General features: G+C 35.8%; 2 protein-coding genes across 2 annotated transcripts; one reads left to right on the top strand and one right to left on the bottom strand.

The window, feature by feature from the left end:
* The first annotated feature begins 1,275 nt into the window (after positions 1–1,275).
* cacna2d4b (calcium channel, voltage-dependent, alpha 2/delta subunit 4b) lies at positions 1,276–25,667 on the top strand. Its single transcript, XM_026238785.1, has 39 exons — positions 1,276–2,027; positions 4,492–4,573; positions 4,731–4,847; positions 4,994–5,053; positions 5,174–5,336; positions 5,664–5,795; positions 5,930–5,990; positions 7,303–7,453; positions 7,540–7,614; positions 9,310–9,399; positions 9,487–9,600; positions 9,829–9,907; positions 10,234–10,367; positions 10,565–10,582; positions 11,066–11,224; positions 11,648–11,722; positions 11,850–11,936; positions 12,020–12,091; positions 12,397–12,458; positions 12,620–12,687; positions 13,137–13,182; positions 13,335–13,432; positions 13,654–13,747; positions 13,881–13,973; positions 14,159–14,289; positions 14,386–14,454; positions 20,132–20,193; positions 20,666–20,680; positions 20,978–21,022; positions 21,177–21,239; positions 23,256–23,326; positions 23,419–23,494; positions 23,601–23,653; positions 23,764–23,819; positions 24,113–24,133; positions 24,491–24,608; positions 24,693–24,808; positions 24,900–24,982; positions 25,338–25,667. Exons 1-39 carry the CDS (start codon positions 1,807–1,809, stop codon positions 25,428–25,430), a joined length of 3,423 nt encoding a protein of 1,140 aa, XP_026094570.1. The 5' UTR covers positions 1,276–1,806; the 3' UTR covers positions 25,431–25,667.
* LOC113066766 (leucine-rich repeat and transmembrane domain-containing protein 2-like) lies at positions 14,908–17,669 on the bottom strand. Its single transcript, XM_026238784.1, has 3 exons — positions 17,476–17,669; positions 16,650–17,396; positions 14,908–15,792 (listed from the first exon to the last, which is right to left on the bottom strand). The coding sequence occupies exons 1-3, from the start codon at positions 17,498–17,500 to the stop codon at positions 15,314–15,316; spliced, it is 1,251 nt and encodes a 416-aa protein (XP_026094569.1). The 5' UTR covers positions 17,501–17,669; the 3' UTR covers positions 14,908–15,313.
* Positions 25,668–25,877: the final 210 nt, after the last annotated feature.

Here is a 25,877-nt window from a genome sequence, read left to right as displayed (position 1 = left end):
TACATTGTTGTACTCTGATTGGTCAAAACAAATGCCAATGCAGCAGAGCTCCTTTCACAGCCTTCGTTGAAAATATTGATGTATTGTTGTTTTGCTATGGAAGTTATGAATGGAAGTCAATTGAAATAAAACGTTAACAGATAAATGACAACAATAACAAATAGCAGTACAATATGAAGGAATCTAAAGAAATCTGACAGCTAGCAAGATACTAATTTCAGACAAATAATCGTTATATTTGACTAGAATTCTTTAAAAAAAGGTTTTATTTCTATTCAACTTATTCAATTCAACTTTGAAGTGCTTGTAAGTGTATCTGGCCTTTCTTCTCAAATTGATATTGGTGATCTATGTGACTAATTAGTGTGATCTCTTAATAGTGTAACATTGTGCTTGTTTTTCTCTCTTATTCCCAGATGCACACCAGAGCTTTTCTTGATCAACAGGAAATCAAGGCATATTTTTCCCTTTTTAGATCCCTGATGACTACAATAAATCTTGTTAAATGGAAAGATCACACAAAAAAGCATGACTATATGACCTGTATTACTTTCTTTATTCCATGGGATGCAAAAGGATAAATTATAAATAAAATACTTGTTGCTCATTTTATGTTGCCATTCGGACAGCCCTGCTTCATCATTGAAGGAAAAACTCTACACAGTGCTCTCAGAGTCAACATTAATTGATGGCATACAGTTATTATACAGTGGTTCTCACTTGATGTTATACAATTCAAGGACATGTTAACCTCTGATTTATAGAGTTGTTTGATGCTTTAAAAGCTTCTTTTTTTTCAGAAATGAGAGCTCAAAAGGTCACACAGCATATAGACAATTTAGTTCCTGAGCAAAAGTCGCATAACAGATGGTATTTAACGGTATACAGTTAATTTGGTGATCATCTGAGGAACTTTTATTTTCTTCTACATACAATGAAGAGGATCTGGGGCTTTTAAGTTTCAAAAACATAAAATGATCATGTACTATTCTTCAAAAGCTGCAGAAAGAAAGTCACACAGGATGGATGGATCATCATGAGGGTGCCTGCATATTATCATGCAAAACAAGTGACTGCCGTGTCCCCACTAGATGGCCTTGTCCTTCTACAAACCACAGCTGTTCACTTACACTGATTGGATGGACATGGGCCAACCTCCCGAAATCACTATTAATCCTCTTAGTGACAACAAAACTCTTACTCGGCCAATCCGCTGTGTCTCTCCAGTGTGCCCACCCTTTTCTCCTCTTTCCATGTCCCCTCCCCACGCTTATGAACCCACTGTGTGGAGAGATTGTAATCCAAGTGGATTACACTGTAAATTGGGTGATGGAGGATTGGATGCACTGGAAGTGAATCTCAGCTGTGGCAGTGTGCTTGCTTTACAGATTTAGAGACAACAGATTTGCTTGATTTCTATATTATAACTTGTATATTTTTGTGTGAAGAACCATGGAGCTTTGGAGAACATCTTTCAGGTGTGTTGTTTTGCAGATGATGTGATGGAGGGCATGTTTAAATACTGATATTGTGTTTACCTGAGTTCAACACAAAGAAAGAAGGACCTAATGACAACATTAAGTGGATTACTTGGATTATCGGTATCATCCTGAATATGAGAAGCGTTGATTACTACATGCAGCTCAGTGAGAGTTTGAGAAGTTTCTGGAAGATCTGAGCAGCATGATTAGGAGTACCCTGACGTGGATCACCAAGCCCTCCAAGAACTTTCGCATGTGCCAGTTCAGTTGATGAGGAGCTCAGAAGGGTCATAAGATACATTTGAAACCATTTAGGCCAAAATGTATGGAAGTGAGTGGAATGGACTTTGGGTTTCATTCGTCCTGCTGGAGTAGTGGATTCTCAGGACCTTCTTCTCATGATTTCACCATACAGATGTGGCCGTTGAGAACCGAAGTCAGCAAGATGTGTCACATGGGACGATCTTCTTGGGTCACATTCTTGATGGTCTACACAGGCTGTCTCTCTATCTTTACACATGCTCAAATGAAGATTCCACCTGAAACGTAAGAGTTACCTTCATTTCAGTTGTTTAGCACCTTCGTTTTCAGGTTTCACTGGTTTGATATTCTCTTCAACACCATAGATATCAAGTCAAAAACTGCCTTTGTTTGATGTGCTTTTGGATGAAAGTTACTGTTGATGTTTTTTCCCTGTGTTACTGTTCTGTTTTATTCAGCCAATGGTTTGTTAGATGCTAGACCAGACGGACTATCTTAGAATCTACTTTGCTCTGTGGGTCTTCATTACGTGGACATTAGAATTTCAAATAAGACAGGATGAGAAATTGCTCTGAGAGTTGTGTGAACATTTTTAGTAATTCCCTGATTCCCTGAGTTTGTTGAGGTGTAAAATTCAGTTCTCACGAGGCTTGGAAGTCATTCAGTGCAATAGCAGATGGCAGACACTTCTCGGCAGCAGTGAAAATATTTTAAGGTGGAAACGGAAAGATAATTTGGTGATAATTCTCTCATAAATGACTAATACAGAAAAATAATATTTATATAATTATTATGTAAACATAATCCATATAAAAAATACTTGAATAAATTATGATTTTTGCATATTTTATAAAATAAAATGCTTTTCAAAAGGGGTAGTTCACCCAAAAATTTTAATTCTGTAATCATTTACTCACCTAAATGTTGTTTCAAAACAGACTGGAACACACAAGAAGATATTTTGAAGAATGTTGGTAACCAAACCATTGCAATGGTGACCACTGACCTCCATTGAAGGGACAAAACACTCCAAAGACATTTCTCAAAATATCTTCTTTTATGTTCCACAGAAGATGATAGGCACACGTTTGAAACAACATTAATAAATGCTGACTGAATATTATTTGGGGGGGGGGGGGGTATTCCTTCAATGTTGTCACAATTCTGAATGGCCCTAGAAAAACAAACCAACTAAAACCATGTCAGATTTGTGCCTCAAACTTCTTTGGGTATTTTTCCAGACATTGTCAACTAGTAGGTTAATGTTCGAGCAGATACACTTATACCATTAATAATGCCTTCTGGATACCAGCCAGAGACACAAGCTAGTTCACAGATGGCCATACAGGCCGGGTCCTGTGCACACAGGAATATCACAGACTTTGAGCCTTGCCAAGAGTCCAGCTAACATTATTCTCATGCATCATAACTTGACTTTTATGGTACTACTAGACTCTGCTCAGCATGTAAGACCAAGCATATTTCATAGCTATGCGGGCACATCTGTGTTTTAGGGATTTATTGCTAAAAACAGTTTTATCTTGGCCTTAATCCCTATATTTATTTTTAGATTTTTAGATTTATATAACTACAACAATTCAAGGACATATTGTTCTCTTGCAGCACCAAAACTCACCAAGGCTGCATTTGGTTAGAAACACAATAAAAACGGTACTATTGTGAAATATTATTATAATTGTTTTCTATTTCAATAGATTTTCTGCAGTCCTCAGTGTCACATGATCTTTCGAAAATACTGATTTTCTGCTCAAGAAACATTTCTTATTAATTCATTTTTTTGAAGGACACTGCAATACGTTTTTCAGGGCTCTTTGGTAAACAGAAAATTCAAAAGAATAGCATTTAAAACAGAAATCATTTAAAACACTATAAATATTTTTATTGTCATTTTTGATTAATTTAATGTGTCCTTGCTAAATAAAGTATTCAATTCTTAAAAAAAAAAGATAATACTGACCCCAAATCTTTGAAACGGTAGTGTATGTATAATATACAGCACTGTAATACATTATATATTTATTCTTTAATTTTACCTGCACAGGAAAAAATATTTTTCTGCTTGCTTGTCTGTTGACTTGTTCTTGACTTCCCAAGGATTTCTCTTGCTGTAATAGTATCAACGTCCTCAACACTGCCAAACTTTTATCATAATCCCTTAGCCTCCCTGATGATCCCAGACACTTTCAGGTAAACAGAGATGCTTCAACATAAGACTAATGACAGACTCAGTTCAGCATTAGGACAGACTGACCAACAGCTCCCCTCTTTTTATGACAAAGTGCTGAAAGGGCTCTTTATATGACTAACCACAATGCTTCATTTGTTATTTTGTGTATTGCTCATCATGGATGCCAGGGATGTTTCATTATATACAGTATATTTGTGGTCTTTATATCATTTGCAGTGACATATATACTTTTTATGATCGTGTTTGGATTGGCTTTCCTTTGTCAGGGGTCAGAGGTCAATAGATTACATGGAATCCTATGAAGTGATTATGGGCCATCTGCAAACTAAGACAACTATCTGCATTTAGGGGACAGGGACGGGGGTTTATTCAAAGTAAATGTCAAAATAATTTATTATTTATAATTTACTATTAAGTTCATCAGGGTAATTTTAAACATTCAGATAAAGTCTTGGTTGTGTACACTAATTTCATTAACTTTTGATACAAGTTACACAGTTGGTGCTGATTGGCTTTTTTATTATTTTTTGGTCATTCTAGGGTTCAAAAATGGGCCATCACCCTTTCCGAGCAAATCAATGCAATTGCATCAAAATATTCAGGAGCTGCGCTATTACAAAAGGTAAATATCAATGAAAATGTCCATTTTTTTCCTAGTCATTTTTAGTTATGATGACTTTATTTTTTGGATATTCACTCAGGAAAACTGTTTACACATATTCCTAATAAAATAGTTCCAGACACGCAAAATGCCAAAACAGTTCTCTCTGTTTGTCCAGAAACTCAAAGATGTTGAGCCCATCATCAGAATAGAGGATGTGGATGGAGCACGATTAGTGCTGGACTTTGCAGATGAAATCGAAAGAATGCTTGGCAGCAAGATGAAGTCTGTGAAGGTTAGTGTAAAGAGCTCCTTTTTATATTGTCTAGATCAGTGCTTAATTTTTAGACTGGTTACAGTTACTGGTGTTATTTTATGAGGACGAGCTTTGGTTTTAACTTATAAAATGAATCAAAATCATGCTGTTCTCTTTGTCCTCAGAGGCTCGCTGACACAGCTGAGGATGCTGACCTGTATCATGAGTATAATGCATCTTTACAGGTAACAAATTTGGTATCTAAAACTTTTGGTTTAAATTATGCAATAAATGTCATGTATCAAATTCTAATAAATTGAACGATTTAATTGCATGGGCTTTTTTATACTATATTTTTCTGTCAGTTTGACTACTTTAATGCATTATTGGTGAATACTATGGACGAAGAGGGCAATTTCATTGAACTCGGAGGCGAATTTCCATTGGAGGAGAATGAACATTTCAACAAGCTTTCAGTGAATACTTTAATGAGCGACATTCAAGTTCCAACCAATGTCTACAACAAAGGTATGATAGCAATAATCAGCAGATCACCATGGGCTTGGATTCCGATTTAAACAGTATGTTTAATCAATGCAAAAATACACTGTTTTATTTTGATTCTTGATTAAATCAGATAAACTGTAGACTCAACAACTAAAATGCCAGTCTTTATTAGTCAGTATATATTATAAAACTTATCTTGATGATGATTACTTCTGATTTGAGTGCTTAATGAAAAATGAAATAAAAAAATGCACGCCGTGAACTTTCAAAAACACACTTTCAATCCCCATTTTGTGCAAACGCAACATTTAAAATGTAAAAAATAATATCAAGCGTCTTTATTTGCAGATCCAGACATTCTTAATGGAGTGTACATGTCAGAAGCATTGAATGATATCTTCATCAATAACTTCCAGAAGGATCCCACGCTCACTTGGCAATATTTTGGCAGCTCAGCTGGCTTCTTCAGACTCTATCCAGGTTTGTTCAATTCTGTTTTATGAACATTGCTCAGTCATGCAATTTGACAGACGAAAACTGGACTGTACAGTCTTAAATCTGCATTCTTGGTGTAAATGTAGATGTTTATTTTTGCTTGACTTTGTACTTTGCAGGAATTAAATGGACCCCTGATTCTAACGGCGTAGTTTCTTTTGACTGCAGAAACAGAAACTGGTGAGACAAAATCAAGTATTTGACCTAAAACCTAAATAGCATGTGTTATCCTGCCTGTCTATGTGCTTGGCAATGTAGTTAGGTACGTTGATTCATTCATATGAAATAAAATTTATGCCAGTTGACTTGGATTCAGCAAGGTCTTTTCCTGACCCAGTGTGCAATGTAGGATTATCTGTGTGGATGCCACCCAAATGTCTGCTTGTGGCTATGGTAGCACAGCCAGTTAGGCCCTGATCCCACCGAAAGACTTTAATCTCATTCTTAAGTGGTTAGCAGCTCAATGGCCAGGTTAGTAGGTCTGACATAGTCTCCATATGTGACTGTTTATACAGAAGCAAGTGATTGCAGTGAATCAGAATGAAAACACTGTCATATTGAAAAAAGACAGCATTAGGTTTACATCACTGGTGTCATGTTTTTTTACTTTGTAGACCATCTAGCCATAAATAGGTCTGAGAAAAAGAAGCCATATTGTTTCAGCCTTTTTGCCATATTTTAATATACCAAACAAATGGATATTTATGTTTGCGCTTAAATGGCTTAAAACGGGGATAAAAAAACAAAACAAAACATGATTTCCACTAAGCCATTTTACCAAGTTTAATGTCAAACCAAAAAATTTACTGGATATCCTGTTTTAGTTAAACATAAAATGTTTTAAACAAACATTGTATTAAAAAAAATTGTTACAAATAATTAAAACTAATAAGAAATCGTTTTTTCTTTCACTAAATGAACATAAGATTAAAATTATATTTAATATTTAATTTATTAATTAATTTAATTAGTTATTTATGAATTAATTTAATTAGTTATTTATTAATTATTTTTGTTTTATAATTTATTACCGTAATGATTATATATTTTATACCAAAATATTATTCAACAGCAGTATTTACCAATTTATATTGTGTGAAGTGCCATACAAGTCTCTATGAATTTTTCTTTGTGATCATTTACATTCTCTCGCCAATGATTTAGGTTTGAATCAGTGAAATGGAAACTTTGAACTGATTCACGGAACTGATTCAAAATCAAACATGTTTTTCATGTTTTATTATAATTTATAAAACACTTCTGTATCTTAAAACTCTCATGCAATATTAATTGTAAGAGTGAAAGAGAAAAACACTTTAAAATTGCATTGCATTAATTGCATTCTACAATTTTGAGAGGAAAAGGATCACAAATATATTGTGAATGTTTGATATAATGCAGACCCCAGATATTTAGCATTGCCCTCCATACCCTGATCTGGAAGTGTCCTGGGGCTTCTTCTAAGAAAATCCTCTCTCTCTCTCTGTCACAGGTATATCCAGGCTGCCACCTCTCCTAAGGACATCGTGATTGTAGTTGATGTCAGCGGCAGTATGAAGGGTCTGAAAATGACCATTGCCAAACACACCATCAACACTATCCTGGACACGCTCGGGGAAAATGACTTTGTCAATGTTATTGCAGTAAGAGCACACGTTGTTTTCCATTTAGCATCACTTTATTCTTTGTTCAGCATGGTAAAATATGTTTTTGCACGTCCTTTCCTTAGTACACTGATTATGTCCGCTACGTGGAGCCCTGTTTTAAGGGAACGTTGGTACAGGCCGACTTGGACAACCGCGAGGTAAGTCGATTATCCACTTCACTTGAGCCTGAGAAACTAAGCCAATGACTCCAATCAGCACTGCAGGATACCGGCTCTATACCATACCCTCATATGCACTCACATATGGCTCGTACGTGAGTGCATATGGCTGCGTGGGTTTTCTTTTGGTATTTCTTTTTTTTATTTTAAATTAATTTTAAATTGTTTAACGTTTTTATTCCATGTGAATTGATTTTTTAAATTGCATTTATTTATTTATTGAATTTATCATATAGGTTTAGTGTGTGTTTTTTTTTCACAAAATATATTTGTAAAAATTCTGAACACTTCTTCCATCTGCCTTTGGATGGATAAACAGGTAGTCCCAAACTCACCCCATTAAAACAAGCAAACAATATAAAGGAAAAAAAAATTTACATGAGAAAATATAACAAAAATAAAATGTTATAACAAATTTACAAACAGAATTAAAAAAAGCATCAATAAATAAATAAATAATTAAAAAATCAAACACCTCTTGAGCCAATGTTGCAAAGTAGGGCTGGTTTTAAATAACAATAGAATTAAAAAATAAATAAATAAATAAATAAATAAATAAATATATATATATATATATATATATATATATATATATATATATATATATATATATATATATATATATATGTATGTATTATTATTTTTTTTATAAATATATATATGAATTATAAATTATAAATTATAAATTATAATTTATATATATATATATATATATATATATATATATATATATATATATATATATATATATATATATATAAAATTATAAAATAAAAACAAAAACATAATAACAAATTTAAAATACAATAAAGATCATCTAAAAACCCCATAATTTTGTTTGCTAGACTGTAGCTGTGAGACTAGGCAGGGATATTAGGCCCATCCACATTCTGCTGTTGCTTTTAGTCATGTGATAGACTAGCGGCTGGGTGATTTGATCTAATGTGCAGCTTTTTTGCTTGTTGTATATCAGAGAGCAAGTAGGGACGTACTCTAATCTCTGGAATTACAGTCAGATACAGAATTATAGAGCCATCAGATAGTGAAATGATAAAGCAGCACGTTTCATCTTTCAGATCACTCTCAGAATACTGTTTTGTCTGTTCAAATTCCAGACAGTTTTATACATGTAATAGGAGTAGGCCACATATACACATTATTTATAATGTCGTGAAATGATTCCGATTTTGTAATTTACATGATAAGATTATTAATTAATCAAATCAATCACATATATCAATGTCTGCTGAGAATTATTATTTTTTTTTTTTTACATAATCATTAAATATCAATCATTTCTGCCCACATTGTTTGTTTTATAATACAACTTGTACATAATACAAATAATACAGCTACTATTGTACGTCTCTAAATGTCTACAACAAAATAAGGATGACGTAAAACATATAGGACACTTGGACAGGTCTGTGCACTCACAGACTGGTGCTTAATACAGGGTGATAGGTCAGCAGAGCTTGTGATGATAAGACAGGTCTAAGTCACTCAGCATCTGCTCACTGTGCTGACACAGATCCTCTAAGAAATACTCAGTCCCAGTTATGTTCAGCGTGTAATTGCACTTAAAAAAAAGCATTGCTTGAGAATGATGTCTCTAAGTCTGAACCCATGTATCGTCACTGCTCAGATCATAAAATCCTCCGTCTCCCCTTTCAGCATTTCAAGCTGCTTGTTGAAGATCTCCATGTGAAGGGAGAGGCTAAAGTCAAAAAAGCCATGAAGGAGTCGTTCCGTATCCTCGCAGACGTCAGTATCATTCACACAAATGTACAAAACTATACATTCGGTGCCAGGCCCCTGCAGGTCATCCGTGTTTCTCTTCCTGTCTCCTAGGCCAGAGCAAATGGTCAGGGCAGCCTGTGTAACCAAGCAATTATGCTGATCACAGACGGAGCCATGGAAGATTTCCAATCAGTGTTTGAGGAGTTCAACTGGCCTGACAAGAAGGTAACACACAATCTGCTCGCTCTACAGGGAACGGAGGGTGTAACATATGACGTACAATAAAATCTGCATACTGCTCTGATAAATTGCTGGAGAACCTTCTGGAAAAATGTCTTGTCCGTTGCCCCTTTTTTTACTTAATAACAGATTTTAAGATTGAACGTAAATGTGTTGATATATTTCCTCTGGAGCAATGGTCAAAGTACAGTAACAGAAATGTAATGGTTTCAGGTACGGGTTTTCACTTACCTCATTGGCAGAGATATGACCTTCTCAGAAAACGTCAAATGGATTGCCTGCAACAATAAGGGTATGTATTCAGACAGTAATAAACACTGAATCATTTACTCTCCATCATGTGCTTCTAAACCCGTTTTAATTCCTGATTCATTCTCTAAGGTGAAGATTTTCAGTGAGTACCGTAATGGCTTGGTATTACCGTAATGGTAAAATTGTAGTCTGTGTCTCATGACTTGGAATATAGTAAATAAAGTCATATAGACCACTCATATGATACTTTTATTGTGCTGTTGTGCCTTTTTGGAAGCTTGAGAGCTCCAGTTTATTGAGCTTTTCTGTTTATAACAATAACAGGTAAAAATGCTGAAATCTTATACTCGTATTTGATATTCACAGGTTATTATACTCACATCTCTACACTGGCTGACGTACAGGAGAATGTCATGGAGTATCTTCATGTTCTGAGTCGACCGATGGTCATCAACCACGACCATGACATAATCTGGACCGAGGCGTATATGGACAGTGTGGTGAGTGTGTGACTTTTCAGAACAACTGAAATACAGATTCCACATTTCATACATTCCCACCACTCATTTTCAGCTGCGCTTGTCTCATTTTAGTGTATTTTGATGTGATTTTGTTGTGCTGTTTACTCGTACATTACTGTTTCTGTACTAATGTGGTTGTTTTTCCATTCATCGCCGTGTTCTTCTCTATCACACAGCTTCCTAACACTAAGGAGGTAACTCTTAGAAACAGTAAAACACACCACTGTACTGTAGCGTGCACAGATAGAAGACTTTATATATTTAGCCTGTGCTCAGAGTATAATGTAGTTGTTATCCTGGTCAGCATATGAGGACTGCTTGGTCTAGGGCTCCCCCTACTGTTTGTCATCATTAATCTCATTTGTGCTGCACATGATGTGATGACCTAGAGCTTTCACTAATAAAATCAACATGAAATGTAGTTTCAACCAATTTTCTGCCATAATTTGATGTATTTCTGATTGAATTCTGAAAAAAAAAAGTTGAAGACAAGTTGATTTTAATCATCTGGAATTGTTTTTATCATGAAAAGTGGGCATGATGAGACCAGGGACATGCATTTTGAAAGTAAATAGGGATCATTTTCATTTCATGTTGATTTTAACTGTGTGCTCCGGCAGTCTGAATGTTTAGCCATCAAAGTATAAGATGTAACAGTCCTCAAATCTCTCCCGTAGCTGTTCAAAAGCAAAGCTCACAGTCTTCTGCTCATGACGTCAGTGGCCATGCCAGTGTTCAGTAAGAAGAAAGAAACACTTTCTCATGGCATTCTGCTAGGAGTGGTGGGAACTGACGTCCCCCTGCTGGAGGTCATGAAACTGGCCCCGCGATATAAGGTATATATTTATCATTTTTCATAATTTCTTTATATCAGAGACAAACTTTGTATTAATATAAATATGGAGTTCATGGCAATATATATATATATATCATGGTATATATATATATTGTGTGCGCGCGTGTGTGTGTGTGTGTGTGTGTGTGTGCCAATAAAATATTTTAGAATTTTATAATAAATGTATTTTTTTTAAGTTTGCATTATTTTCATGACAATTAAATACATTTACATTGCAAATTTTGTAACTCTTATTATTCCTGATTATGTTTTATTTATGTATTTATAATAAAAATTATTTATAATAAAATAAAAATTTAAATACAAACATATTTCAAGACATTTGAATGAACATAGCTACAAATACTATGGAAATGTCAACAAAAATATTGAAATGAGGAATGCTAATGGTTTAATCTTTTAGCTTGGAGCACATGGTTATGCGTTCCTCATCACAAACAATGGATACATCCTGGCACATCCTGATTTAAGACCACTGGTGAGTACATCTGAATTTTCACTGTCTCAGTCACTCGAGCATCTGCTTCTCTAGATAGAGTTGAAGTAGAATGGACTGATTCTGATTTGCCATCCCTATTTCTGGTTCTTCTCGATTTTTGTAACAGTACAGTGATGGGAAGAAGTTGAAGCCCAAGCCCAACTACAACAGTGTGGATCTGTCAGAAGCTGAGTGGGAGGACACTGAGGACAGTGTGAGTTGTCCACATTCCTGTAAGCATCCGCACTGTTTTACGGCTCAGAAAAATCATAATGATGTCCTCCCCTGTCTGTGCAGCTGAGAACAGCCATGGTGAAGGGACAGACTGGCACTCTGAGTTTAGATGTGAGAGCAGCTGTGGATAAAGGGGTGAGTGTGTTTACATCAGCCATCTTTTATTTTATAACGTTAAATTACTTGAACTACTCTATTTGGGTGAATTGAACAAGTCCCGACAAGAATGTGTCCATTTAAACACATTTCCCCTCATTTTCTCAACACATGCAGAATTACTAAAATGTTTCATTTCTGCCTAATTGAACACACCACACTTTCATCATTATGTTTTTTTTTTCTTTAGTAAAATGTGACCTGGACATGTTCTTGATAGGTTTTGTGACATTCATCCTTTTTTAATCTGTCTTTGTGACTGTATATTTTGTTTTAATCCCCAGAAAAGGCCTTTGTTCCTAAAAAATGAATATTTCTACACAACCATCAACGAAACTCCATTTAGGTTTGATATGCTTCTCACATTCTCATTTCTCAAAAATATTCCCTTCATACTAACATGTTGAAATTAATGAAAAAACACATTTTTATGAAGTGTTTCACCCCTCAATACCTTCAGTTGACCTTCATATGATGTCTTTAATGCATATTTATAATGTGCTTCAGCTTTGGGATGGTGCTTACAAAAGGTCATGGACAGTACATGTTCTTTGGGAATGTTTCTGTGGAGGAGGGTGAGTTTACTGTATGATTAATAGCTCATGTCACATAAGTGGTGAAAATGATCCAGTACCCTTCAAAAGTCTGAGTACAAGATGATTTAAAATAAAAGGAAATTAATACTTTTATTCACATAACCATAGATCACAAATTCAGTCATTCATATTTTTATGATGGATTTTTTTTCTGTTTAAGACCAAATGTCTGGGTCTGCGTCAAGTGTAAAACAATAAAATTGATTCATAATAGACATCTGAAAAGTAGCCAAAATGAATGCTTTTACAGATTTAAAAAAGTTTCTTTCATATACCAAGAATAATTTTTTTTAATAAACCTCAACCCCTGGGAAATAAAAGTCCCTGAAGTTGAAGGAACAGTTATTAAGAAATTATCAACACACACAGTGAAAAGATTCTATTATTATTAAAGAAATGAGCTACTCCTCGTTTTCTCCTTTCTTTAGGTCTTCATGACCTTCAGCAGCCAGACCTCTCTATAGCTGATGAATGGTGAGTACTCTTGATTTGAGATGAGCATATCAAAATCTAAAAGGCTGACACTTTCTTCTGAACACCGTCAGGACAACAGCTCCCTTAAAAACTGTCAAACTTAGTTCTACATCTTGATAAGTTGAACTATGGTCTTTGGTTTACCCCCTCAGGACGTATTGTGAGACAGATATTGACCCACACCACCGTAAGCTTACTCAGCTAAAGGCTGTGGTCCGATACCTGACTGGGAAAGAGCCGGACTTGGAGTGTAAGTCTGTCTATTTCACATTTTCTGTAGTATTTTCGATGCAGAAGAAAAAACCTTTAAACAGGAAGTTATGCTCATCCCCTGATACTGTGATTATACTGTGGCTAATTTACTGAACTAACAATAAGAGTGTCCTTTCAACTCTGTTTAACACATTTAATCATGTTCAGTAACAATAACCATACACGTTTCTTAAAGCAAAGGTTTTATTTTTGCATCAGGTGACGAGATACTTCTTCAGCAAGTTCTTTTCGATGCAGTGGTAACAGCGCCACTGGAGGCCTACTGGACAGCGCTAACGCTAACCGCCCCAGGGTAAGAGGCTTTCATTAATCTCTGTATGTTGTGTTTTTGTGTGCCCCTTTTTTATTTTAAAGAACATTTTGGGGAAAAAAATCATGGAGTCATGGTTTATAATCTTTCTTTCTTTTCTTTTATCTCTGTATAGCGTAGATGAAGGCATGGAGTCGGCTTTCCTGGGAACGCGCTCTGGGCTCATGCGTGTGATCAGATATGCAGGAAGTGAGAAACGTGTTGGAAAGTGAGTGATTTTTTAATTCTCATGTATTCTCATTTGTACCACCTAAAATAAAGTGTTTTGAGATAAAGAGAAGTCATTTGATACCATTGTGGGATTTAATTTCTCATTTAAAATATGTTATTCAAACAAAAAAAACTTTGAGATTCCGGTCTTTCTCTAAATTTCTTAATACTTTCACCTCACAGGAAGTTCTTGACCCCTGTGGACAAAGAGAACCTTTTCACGGTGGACCACTTTCCCATTTGGTATCGCATGGCAGCTGAGAACAAACCTGGTCAATTCTTCTTCTATGTCCCGCATGATGATATAAACAAAGGTGCTTAAAATAATCAATCGTTAAATGGATTTGTTGCAGTGCTACAGTTTCCATGTGTTCTATCGACTTCTGTACGCTCTGACCTCTGTCCAACAGGCAAGAACACTTTTGTGGCGGTAACATCTGTGACGGTTACTGAAGGGAAGAGAACAGCTGTTGCTGGAGGTAAGATATCTGTCTGCCATTGTCAGCTGAAATCTGATTTTACATTCAACATAACATTTTGTGATCATTCAGCACATTACTAATTATACAAAATGGAGTGGTGTCCAAAATTGGAGACCATATTAGAATTTTTTGGGCTGATATTAAATATTTAATTCTTTATGCTCATTTCCCCTATTTTTACATTTATAATACCTTTGCCACCATCTAATGCTCAGAGTTAGTCTTTTGTGTTTGAATAAGCTAATATTTAATAACATTGTTAAATATAATCTTTTGCACATATAAAAATTAACATCCATGTTTCATTCTGTGCATTAGAATGTCTTTTTGCATGTAAAATATTTGGTTTTACCTGTTATTATTTTTCATTTATTGATCAAATAATATAGAATTTTAATAACATGAAAATAATAACCAACGTATTTATATCGACCAGAATATTGGTGCATCCTTTAATGTAGACATACGTCACTTAAATATTGAACATACATATACAAAATATTATTCTGTTTCTCAATTTTAGAAAAGTGTACTATTTAATATGCTAAGTAACTGATTGATTGCAACTATAAGAAATCATACATAGAGTTGGTTTGTTAGGAGAATTCATAGGAAAATATAGAAGTTTACATGAAATCATATTCAATTTTTTCTTTTTATGTTCCTAAAATCTGCTTAACAGCTACTAGTTTATTATATTTGTCTTTTCGAGTCTTTTTGAACCAGCTTGTATGAGCTATAATTGCTCCTGACCTACTTTGGGTCATTTGCTTTCCATCTCTTGCTCCCTAACATACATTTATAAATATATGTACATCAGTGATAAACTGTAGCTTCCAGTTGTTCCTCATGTGCTTTAAACACACACTTCTGGAGGAAATGCTATCCACCCTACACAGTCTGTGGCTTGTGCTCCCTTTCCGATTGTTGGCATCAGATCCTCCTTTTCATCCTGCTCTGGTTCCTTAGCCACCATCAGCAGCTGTTGCTGCTGGCTGTTTCCCTCTGTCAGCTGCTGCTGTCCGTGAGCCATCAGAATTGCGTAGATGCATCCGTAGGTGGCTGTTACCACCATCATCACACACACAACGCCACACACCACCCCAGCTACCACCACGGTGGCAGTCGCTCGACGCACGCTCACAGACCGGTAGCGCTGGGGCATGCAGTCTCCGGCCGACCCGACTGGTACCTGATGGCCTTCAGCAGCAGTTGGGCTCCTGCTCTCGAGATAGAGGGGGTAACAGTGTCTGAACATCTCCATAGGGATAATGCGAAGATCCTTACCATGCAAATTAGCAGGAAAGGAGCAGTTGGCAGAATCGACACTGCCACCTATGGAATGATAAAGAGACAAAGAAATTGATAATTAATTTAAAATATTAAAATATAAATTAAAAAAGTATTGGTATATGTTAAATATGTATGTAGAGTATGTTTACATATATAGATTAAAAGATTTTATTAAATATATGAAATTTCTGACAGATAGGCCTACCGATAAACCTATAATTTCATGTTTTCGCCATTAACAGAAAAATGGTCAGTAAATAATTTTTATAATTTTTGGTCAAAAAAAAAGAAATAAATGAATAAATATACACTTTTATAATATTAATTCATAATTTATTATTTTATTATTAATTTATATATAAAAACACACACTTGTGTATGTGTATATATATATATATATATATATATATATATATATATATATATATAATTTTTTTTTTTTTTTTTTCACAGCATTATAATTTACACTATGGAAATGGGTATTCATTTTGAGATTTGCTGAAGATTGCAGTTGACAGCGTTACTGAATTATTGGTGTTTTTGTGAGCGGTAAATGATGGCAAAGGTAATCTAAATGTAAAAATAGATTAAATGAGCTTGAAAAAGACACACTTCTGTCTTGTGATGTAAGACACATTTCTTCAATCATTTAGTGTGTTACTTTAAAGTCCCTTTATCACAATCAACTGCAACTCGCATTCATGCCCTCCTCCTTTCAATCAATAACCGATGCATTGAACCACATCCCACCATACATTTTTTTAATAATTAATTTCACTCAGATTTACATCTCAAAACGAGGATAAGATCTGTCAATACTTCCATTACTTTGTGACTTTAAATCTCTGTAATCTCTCTATATCGACTATATAAACTCCCAGCAGTGATAAATAACTCACCTGTATATATAATCCATTCCAGCCAATGCTTGAGTGGAATTACATTGCAATTGCAATTCCATGGGTTTCCCTCGAGCAGAAGGTGTCGTAGAGCTGTTGCTGGCTCGAGTGAAGTCTGCTGCAGAGTTCTCAGCCTGTTGCCCATAAGCGAGAGCCACACTAGATTCTGGAGCCCATCCAGTAGGTGTGTAGGCACGGAGCTGAGACTGTTCAAGGAAAGGTCTAGACGCCTAAGCTCAGTCAGGCCTTTGAACTGATCTGGATTCAGTTCCTTAAGCTTGTTGTCTCTCAGAGCCAGTTCTGTTAGGCTGCCGAGGTCAGAGAACAAGTTAACGGGGAGCCTCACAAGGAGGTTTTCAGAGAGATCCAAGACCTCCAGGTTATTCAAGTGGGAGAAACTCGAAGCGAAAACGCTGGAGAGAAGGTTTCTGGAGAGGTCTAGGTGAAGCAGTCTGCTCAGATTAGAAAAACAACCAGAGTTGATGCTGGAGAGAAGGTTTCTGGAGAGGTCTAGATGTAGCAGGCCACTAAAATTTGAAAAACTTCCAGGTTCCACAGTGGTGGAGTTGTTATTTGAGAGGTTAAGGTAGCTTGTGTCGAAAGGAAGCTGGTCAAGGATAGAGTCCAAGGAAGCCAGTTGGTTAAGGTCACTGCAGTCTGTGTGGTTGACATTGCATGAACAGCCTGATGGACAGCTTCTAGATGCTCCACAGGGTCTCAGAAGAGTCATCAAGAGACCTGAGGAAACTACAAGAAAAATGGAGAGCGTTAGGAAACTGTGAGATTTGAGAAGGTTGAGGATGGCGTAATAAGTTGAGGATCTTACTTATAATGTTCAAACGAGTCTGCATTGTCCACCAAACCCTGTTGTAACAGTTCCTGAGCAAACCTTTAGAGGGGCATCCACTGGTCTAGGCCAAATGAATTGCTTCCTTCTCCGTCATGATGAATCCAGCAGGAAATTGGTTAATTTCACCGGGAATTGCTGAGATAATGGTAACAAACAAAGCAAACACTATTAGAAGAACGACGACCCCTTAGATCCATGCATGTTCTGCTGGTGAAGATTTATGCTTGACATTACTATTAAGTTGACTATTATTAAAATTAATTATTAAATTTAATGAATGCCCTGTGAAGGCTGAACATATTACATCATGAGGTCTAAAAAAAAATGCAGACCTGAAATGGATTTGAGTCTTCAGAAGGCAAAGAAAGAGTGAAAGAGAGTACTTTGTATAAAAGCTGCCCAGAGGCCAGCTGTTTGTTGTGAGAGAAAAAAGCCATTTAAAAAACTAAAGGGATTGTAAGGTTACTTACAGAGTATATTTTCAGCTGCTCCACACAATACTCATATTTGTTTTTGAACATTTTATTTAATTTAAATTATTAGGTTAAAAAGATAATTTGCTATGCATGTACATGTATACGGAGCCCCGCACATGACATGCAAGAAAAAATATAAGGCTAAATCGTGTGCACGATTTACTAATTCGTTCCCTCAATGTACTAAAACGTGCACACGATTACTATTGCATTCCCTCAATTTACTATTTAGTTCACTCGACTTTTAAATTGTGCGCATGATTTACTAATTCGTTCCCTTGATTTGCTAAATTGTGCGCACGATTTAGCAAATCGAGGGAACGCAATAGTAAATCGAGGGAACGCAATAGTAAATCGAGGGAACGCAATAGTAAATCGAGGGAACGCAATAGTAAATCGAGGGAACGCAATCGTAAATCGAGGGAACGCAATAGTAAATCGAGGGAACGCAATAGTAAACCGAGGGAACGCAATAGTAAATCGAGGGAACGCAATAGTAAATCGAGGGAACGCAATAGTAAACCGAGGGAACGCAATAGTAAATCGAGGGAACGCAATAGTAAACCGAGGGAACGCAATAGTAAATCGAGGGAACGCAATCGTAAATCGAGGGAACGCAATAGTAAACCGAGGGAACGCAATAGTAAATCGAGGGAACGCAATAGTAAACCGAGGGAACGCAATAGTAAACCGAAGGAATGCAATAGTAAATCGAGGGAATGCAATAGTAAATCGAGGGAATGCAATAGTAAATCGAGGGAACGCAATAGTATATCAAGGGAACGCTATAGAAATCGTGTGCATGTTTTAGTAAATTGAGGGAACGAATTAGTAAATCTTGCGCACTTATTTGTTTTTTTTTTGCATGTCATGTGCGGGACTCCATACATGTGTGTATAAAATATATATATAAAAAAAACTTCCTGTCACATTTGTTGCATTAAAATATCAAGGATTAAACTGTCCACACCATTAGATAATAAATCAGAGCTGAGAACAACATCCGCTTTATCAGTGAAAAGAGGATCAAATTTAGCATGCTGGAATGTGCACTTCTCCTAATACATAAAATTTTATTAAATCTGTAAAAACAAAGCATAAAAAAACAACAACATCATATTTTTATATCTGGTTAAATGGGTTAATTCTATAGATCTTGAATAGGAATTTAAAAAAGCCTAAAGAAAATGTATCAAAAAAATTAATTTCCCTAAATTACTAAAAACCATACTGCAATTATTCTGTCTAATGAAGTCCTAAATATTGAATGAGCACAAACAACGACCATTGCTTATTTAACCTAATCGGTGAGATATGATTGCACTAGAAGCAAATCAGAGCTGAAACATACCTTCCAGTAGTCCTCATCTATGGTTCCTCATGATAACTCCTCTCAAGCTCTCAAGACAGAGTGAGCGAAACAATAGAAAATGAAAGAAACAAGAGGAGCCAGCAGTTGTTCACAGCTTGAACAGTCCAGAGTGTGTATGAGCGCGGCTCACATCAGTAAGTGGGACTAACATTAGAACAGTCTGTGCCTCCCTGCTCGCCCAGAGAGAGAGAGAGAGAGAGAGAGAGAGAGTGATGGATGGACTGAGGAGGGGAAAGAGGAGATGAAACATCAGCTTAGAAAATGGTAGCTTCTTCAGCTTTTTTTTCTTTTTATGACTCTTTGCTGTAGCTTATGATTATGAGGATTAATCGTGTGATATACAACATCAACAGATGTTTTCAAGCAAAACATTAATACAGGGTTCTCTTGCTCATGGAAAACCTGGAAATATCAGGGAATTTTAAAATGGAGATTTCCAGAGCTTGAAAATCTTGTAGCTTTATAATAATAATAATTATTATTATTTATTGTTAACAAAATATTTATTTGTCTTGTTATGTTTAGATCTAAAGTAATCACAAACAACTTAAAACAAATATATGAATAAAATCATAAAATATTGTTTAATAAGTTGTTATCAAAATGTTAATTCGTCTTGTTATGATATGCTCTAAAATATTGCATTGACTGGAATATATATATATATATATATATATATTTGTAATCCTCAGCACAAAAATATTTAATTGACTAAAAATAAGAATATAAAATGATCTTAAAGGTTTTCTTATTTGATTTCTTTCTATTTTTCTTCCCTGTGCAGCTATTGGAATGCAGGCATCCCTGGTCCTGCTGGAGAGAGTGTTCATGTCTATCGCCAAACAAGTGAGTTTGACCTCAAAAATATTCATATTAGATATTAGTATTATTGGTATTATTTCTTGTACATACGTTAAATATTTTAATATATATAATTAATTCACAAATACTAAATTATACAGGTTAAAATATTAACATAATAAATGAATACAGGTGTGAATCTGTCCCTGTAAGAAAAAGTAAAACAGGATAATGTCCTGCAAGAATTTCTTTTACATTTTCTGTTAAATTACAGACTTTATCTTCAACCCAAAACCAATTCACAATGCTATGTGTTCAGAATACGCAGACACCTGTGAAAAATATATACAGAAAATTCCTTCATATTAACACAACACGCAATCACCAACCCTGTTTCACCCAAAGGCTCTTTTCTTGTTGTTTTTGTAATCTAGTGCAGCACACACAAACAACTAACATTTAACCTTTTCCTTTTTCCTGATTTTCTTCATCTTCTTCCTGTATTTCCTTCTGTTAGCCAAACAACACGGATGTAAGTAATGCAATTTTATTTCTAAGGCACATTCAACTAATATGATACACTTTGGTGTCCCATTACTTAATTTTTTATGTACATACAACCCCCACAAATATAAACATGCACCAAATTTTAGAAACAGAGTTGTAAAAGACTCTTTTTTTAGGCCCCATTCAAATAAAGTGATGTAATGTAATCTCCATACATTTTATTTAGTAATTTCACCACTGTAGTGATTACTCACAATGCATTTGATCAAATGTTCTTGTCTATTTACTGAAGCCTTTGTGGTTGTCTTCTTCCTCTTTGCAGTGCAGTGATGTGGACGGTATATGTCCTCTCAGCTGTGAGAGCATCGTGAGTGAAGCTAATTGACTCTTTTTTGTGTTATCATTATGTAATCTGTGAATCATTGTTCTGAATCAGTTCATTTACACAAACCGATTCACTATAATATATTTTGATCCAGTTCAACAAGGAAGATCAATTCTAATCCAGCTGTTTTTCACAGGATGTGAACTGTTATCTTGTTGACAATAATGGCTTCATAATGGTCTCAAAGGAAAAAGGAGATGTGAGTACCTCATACACTTCGTTAAACACACAATGACATTGGCCCCAACAGCATTTTGTCACAGAAGAGAAGCATAAAATGAAAGATGGTGACCTGTGTTAGGTGACGGTTTTAGCTGCACGTTTCCTTCCCCGGGAGGTGAAGGGCAGGTGACGAGATAAGCGGATACTCTCCTGTGAGGACTTGATAATGTACCACAAGTTTGTCCTTGGAGCAAATAGATGGAGTCATAAGACAATGATTGAGAGAATGGGAATGGAGTTGGTAAAATTGGATTTGCTTGGAAAGGTCACCACATTTTTTATTTTATTTTAGCATTTGGACTTTTATTTATAGGATAGTAGAATGCATACAGAAAACAGGAGAATGTGATGCTTGCAAACAATCATTATTTATTTATTTATTTATTGCTTTTTTATCATAGCTGTTGAATTTTGTGTAAAAAAAAATCCTTTAAATTGACAATATTTGCTCCATTGACCAACAGAAAGCTGCTTGATTTAAAAGTGCATTATGTGTGAGCTTTGTACTGTTACACTATTGACAAATACACAGTGGACTATGAAAATTTTGCTAATGTGAACAGACCAGTGGATCCTCTGCAGTGAATAGGTGCCGTCAGAATGAGAATCCAAACATCTGATAAAAACATCACAATAATCCACAAATAATCCACATGTATCCCGTTCTTAAATCCATCAGGTTTTTAACTTTAAACCATTGAACTGAAATATGAGTCCTCTGTCCATAATATTGGTTTCTCCAGTGAAAAAAGTCATCTTGTCTGAATCAGGAGAAGAATATGCATTGATCAAGCACTGTTTAAAAGGGAAAACATTTCTAAACAAATATGTTGGTGGATTTTAATGTGAGAGACAACAGGGGATGCACTTTTTCACGAGGGGAAGTGTTATTATTGATTATGGACTTTATTTAGTATTTCAGCCAGAAGCAATAACTTGGAGTTAAAATGTTTTAATGATGTATTTGGTTATTACGAATATGCTGCTTTTTTGCCTCACAAGAGTTTTATGTATTTCAAAACTTGTGGATTATTGTTATGTTTTGATCAGCTGTTTGGACTCTAATTCTGACGGCACACATTTATGGGGAAGTCGTGGCCTAATGGTTAGAGGGTTGGACTCCCAATTGAAGGGTTGTGAGTTCTAGTCTCGGGCCGGACGGAATTGTGGGTGGGGGGAGTGCATGAACAGCTCTCTCTCCACCTTCAATACCACGACTTAGGTGCCCTTGAGCAAGGCATCGAACCCCCAACTGCTCCCCGGGCGCCGCAGCATAAATGGCTGCCCACTGCTCCGGGTGTGTGCTCACAGTGTGTGTGTGTGTTCACTGCTCTGTGTGTGTGCATTTCGGATGGGTTAAATGCAGAGCACAAATTCTGAGTATGGGTCACCATACTTGGCTGAATGTCACTTCACTTTCACTTTCACTTTCACTTTCACTGCAGAGGATCCACTGGTGAACAAGTGATATATTTCTAAATTTCTCCAAAAACAAAAACTCCCATGGAGAAACAAACTCAGGGACATTTTGGATGAACAGATACTGATAGATCTTTCTTCTTCAAAAACAATGTTAAGTGCATTGTTAATACAAATTATGACATTTTAGGTAACTATGTTTTATTTCAATTGTTTTGATCATTATCTTCATCATGTATGAAAATGTAAATGATGTGTATTTCTTCGCATAGCCATCTCTTTATGATGACAATGGTCTCATACCGTAACCGCAACACATGTACTGTAGCTATGTGAGCAGTAGCCAGGAGATTAATGCTTATGGAGTCTAATCCCAGATTGCCGTGAGGCAGACAGGGCAGATTCAGACATCTGTTTGCACATCTGTCTGTTTATGAGTGCGCAGGTGTGTGTGTGTGTTGATTCATCATGGGATTCAGAAATTATTTCATAGTGTGTCATACTATATAGCTAAACCTGAGTAATCCTTCACTTTATGCTTTATTCTCCATGACTCTTGTGCTGTTTCACACAGGTTGGTAAATTCTTCGGGGAAATAGATGGATCTGTCATGGCCCAGTTACTAAAATCTGGCTTGTTTAAAAGGTAACTGGACTCCTCTGATACAGTTTTTTAAAGTTTGGTGATACTTGGAAAAATTTGAACATGAAGTAATGCTACTGTATATTGTTCTGCAGGGTGACGCTGTATGACTACCAGGCCATGTGTAAGAACGCCCATCATCACGCTAGTGGAGCTCGACCACTGCTCAGTGTACGTACACCGTAGCATCTATTAGAGAGAAACCTATCTTTTTAATGCATAATGCAATCTATATCATGCTGACACTGTTGAAAATCTACCTCTGTTCATCTCACAGCCTTTCTACGGTCTGCTGGCAATAATCAAATGGTTCTTCTCACATTTTGTGATGTAAGTGCTGTCTGAGGTTGTGAAACCAGGGGGAACATAAAATATTTTATTCATTTGAAATGTAATTTGATTTGCCAGTAAAAAATGTATCCTCATTTCAAAACTTACAGGTTTCTGTTGGAGTTCAACATCTGCGGACTTTGGCATAATGACTATGTAGTGGATGGTAAGTTATGAATGTAACAGTAATAGTAAAACCGTCGAGACTGGACTCGACAAAACGAAAGTGATCACAATATAATAAAAAGAGGCCTTGCAGTGTGATGTGCTTTTGGTTAACAGACACTTTCAAACTTAAGAAATCCTCAAACAACCAAGCATATTAATCTCCATAATATTTGTGTGTCATTTAATGTGTCATCATATGTAGTGTCTGCCTCGCTTCGTTTTCTTTCTTCATTCTCCATTTCCGTTGTTGTTCATTATTTGCTGTGATTGTTTCTCATTGACATTGTTCAGCTAAAGCTGGGTTTCACGCAAGTAAGTATCCACATGTGTACTTGAGCACATGTCCTTCATCTAGTTTGTGCCGTTCTTTAGCCAGGATCCAACTAGAGCCTGAGATGGTCATTTGTGGCTAAAGATAGTCATCTGTAGTGCCTTTAGCATGGAAATAGGTTTTCTAGAAACAGCATTAGTCAAGTCTGAAAGGTTAGGAGATCCTGATTTATGCGAGAAATGGGAAAGTAAAAATTTCAAATAGTTAGATCCAATACATAGTGCTAATTAGTCATCAGAGATTATTAAATGTATATATTCCCCAGTATTGTATTTAAAACCTGTGGTCTTTTTGAAGTCATTATCTATTGGTTACAATGAAAATCTTGTTTTCTCCAGCTCACAGACAGAAGAAAGTGGAATTAATGCAGCCTTGTAACACCGAGTATCCTGGCTTCATGTATGACACGTCCATCAGAGAGACCAACAGCATCATTAAATGTGGCCGTTGTCAGAAGTAAGTCCATCAGTCAGATTGTCCTCAGATTGGATGGTTTGTGACAGTGACAATTTGTCAGTTTCTCTCTCTGTCATGTTTCAGGATGTTTGTCCTACAGCAGGTTCCTAACAGTAACCTGGTCATGCTGGTGGTCCAGGCCGACTGTGACTGCTCCCGACAGTACGCTCCCATTACACTCGCGCCCAGAGAGGTCAAATATATCCTTCCATGATGAGGAGTTTCTTGTCTTTGAAATGTGGTTCTAGTTAAACTTTGTGGCAAACTGAGGTTTTCTTAACTCCTTTGAACATAACGCCACGGTTAAGTGCAACAGGATGAAATCTCAGAAGATTCGCAGACGACCAGAGTCATGTCACGCATACCATCCTCATGTAAGCCACCACAATCAACTCAGAACATATAGATTTCGTTCTGACCTTAATAGGATTTTTCACGTAAAAGATGTTTACATATAGTCCACAAGAGAAAGTAATAGTTAGATAAGTTAGAAAATGTATTTTTATAAATTCAAATATTATGTTACGTATTTTATGTGAAATATCTTATTCAGGTCTTGAACTTAATAAAAATTACTTGCATTTTAACATTTTGCAGATACTGCAAAGTGTATGTATAATTTTGACCAGAAATGTATATATAATGCATGTGTATATATATATTCTAATTAAATTAAATGACTAAATACTATGTACTAATGACTGTGTTGTTGTATATTTGTTCTTACAGGAAAATGCGAAGGATTGTGGTGGAGCATGTGGGATAGCAGTATCTCTCACACTCTACTTCATATGTCTGGCCACTTCATTGGCTCTCCGCTGATTGATAATATGTCCTTTTGCCATGACCGCTGTCTGACAGTGGGCCCAACTGTGAATCTTTAGCATCAGGAATTCAACCAAAAACAGGTTTATACTACATGTTTTAAAGGGACAGTTCGCCCAAATGTGAAAGTCCTATACCGATTTGGAAAGACATAAGGGTGAGTGCATGATGATTTTTTTGGTGAACTGTCCCTTTAAATTTGCATCATTGTAATTCTGCCTCTTCCGGACTTAATATGACACTGCACAGGTGATATTTTTCTCAGTGGGAGCTACAGTGAGAGATATAATCTTAGATTGTCTCGTGTGTGACTTGATGTTATACATCAGATTTGCTATTCTCTTAATTTTTTTATATGTTTAGGATTATGATGAATGTTTTAAAGCAAGTTAAGAGCAGTGGCAGCTAAACTGCTCTTGCTTTTCATGATGGTTACTACTTAAT

The sequence above is a fragment of the Carassius auratus genome, chromosome 50, assembly GCF_003368295.1.
Source record: "Carassius auratus strain Wakin chromosome 50, ASM336829v1, whole genome shotgun sequence".
NCBI lineage: Eukaryota > Metazoa > Chordata > Actinopteri > Cypriniformes > Cyprinidae > Carassius > Carassius auratus.
This window is presented reverse-complemented; position numbering and strand designations above follow the sequence as displayed.

Coding starts and splice junctions, on each gene's coding strand:
- cacna2d4b (XM_026238785.1), top strand. CDS start 1,807: ATGGAAGTGAGTGGAATGGACTTTGGGTTTCATTCGTCCTGCTGGAGT. Junction 5,991..7,302: donor GACTGCAGAAACAGAAACTG/GTGAGACAAAAT, acceptor TCTCTGTCACAG/GTATATCCAGGCTGCCACCT. Junction 24,983..25,337: donor GTCACGCATACCATCCTCAT/GTAAGCCACCAC, acceptor TTGTTCTTACAG/GAAAATGCGAAGGATTGTGG.
- LOC113066766 (XM_026238784.1), bottom strand. CDS start 17,500: ATGCAGACTCGTTTGAACATTATAA. Junction 17,397..17,475: donor GACTCGTTTGAACATTATAA/GTAAGATCCTCA, acceptor TTTTTCTTGTAG/TTTCCTCAGGTCTCTTGATG. Junction 15,793..16,649: donor GGAATGGATTATATATACAG/GTGAGTTATTTA, acceptor ATCATTCCATAG/GTGGCAGTGTCGATTCTGCC.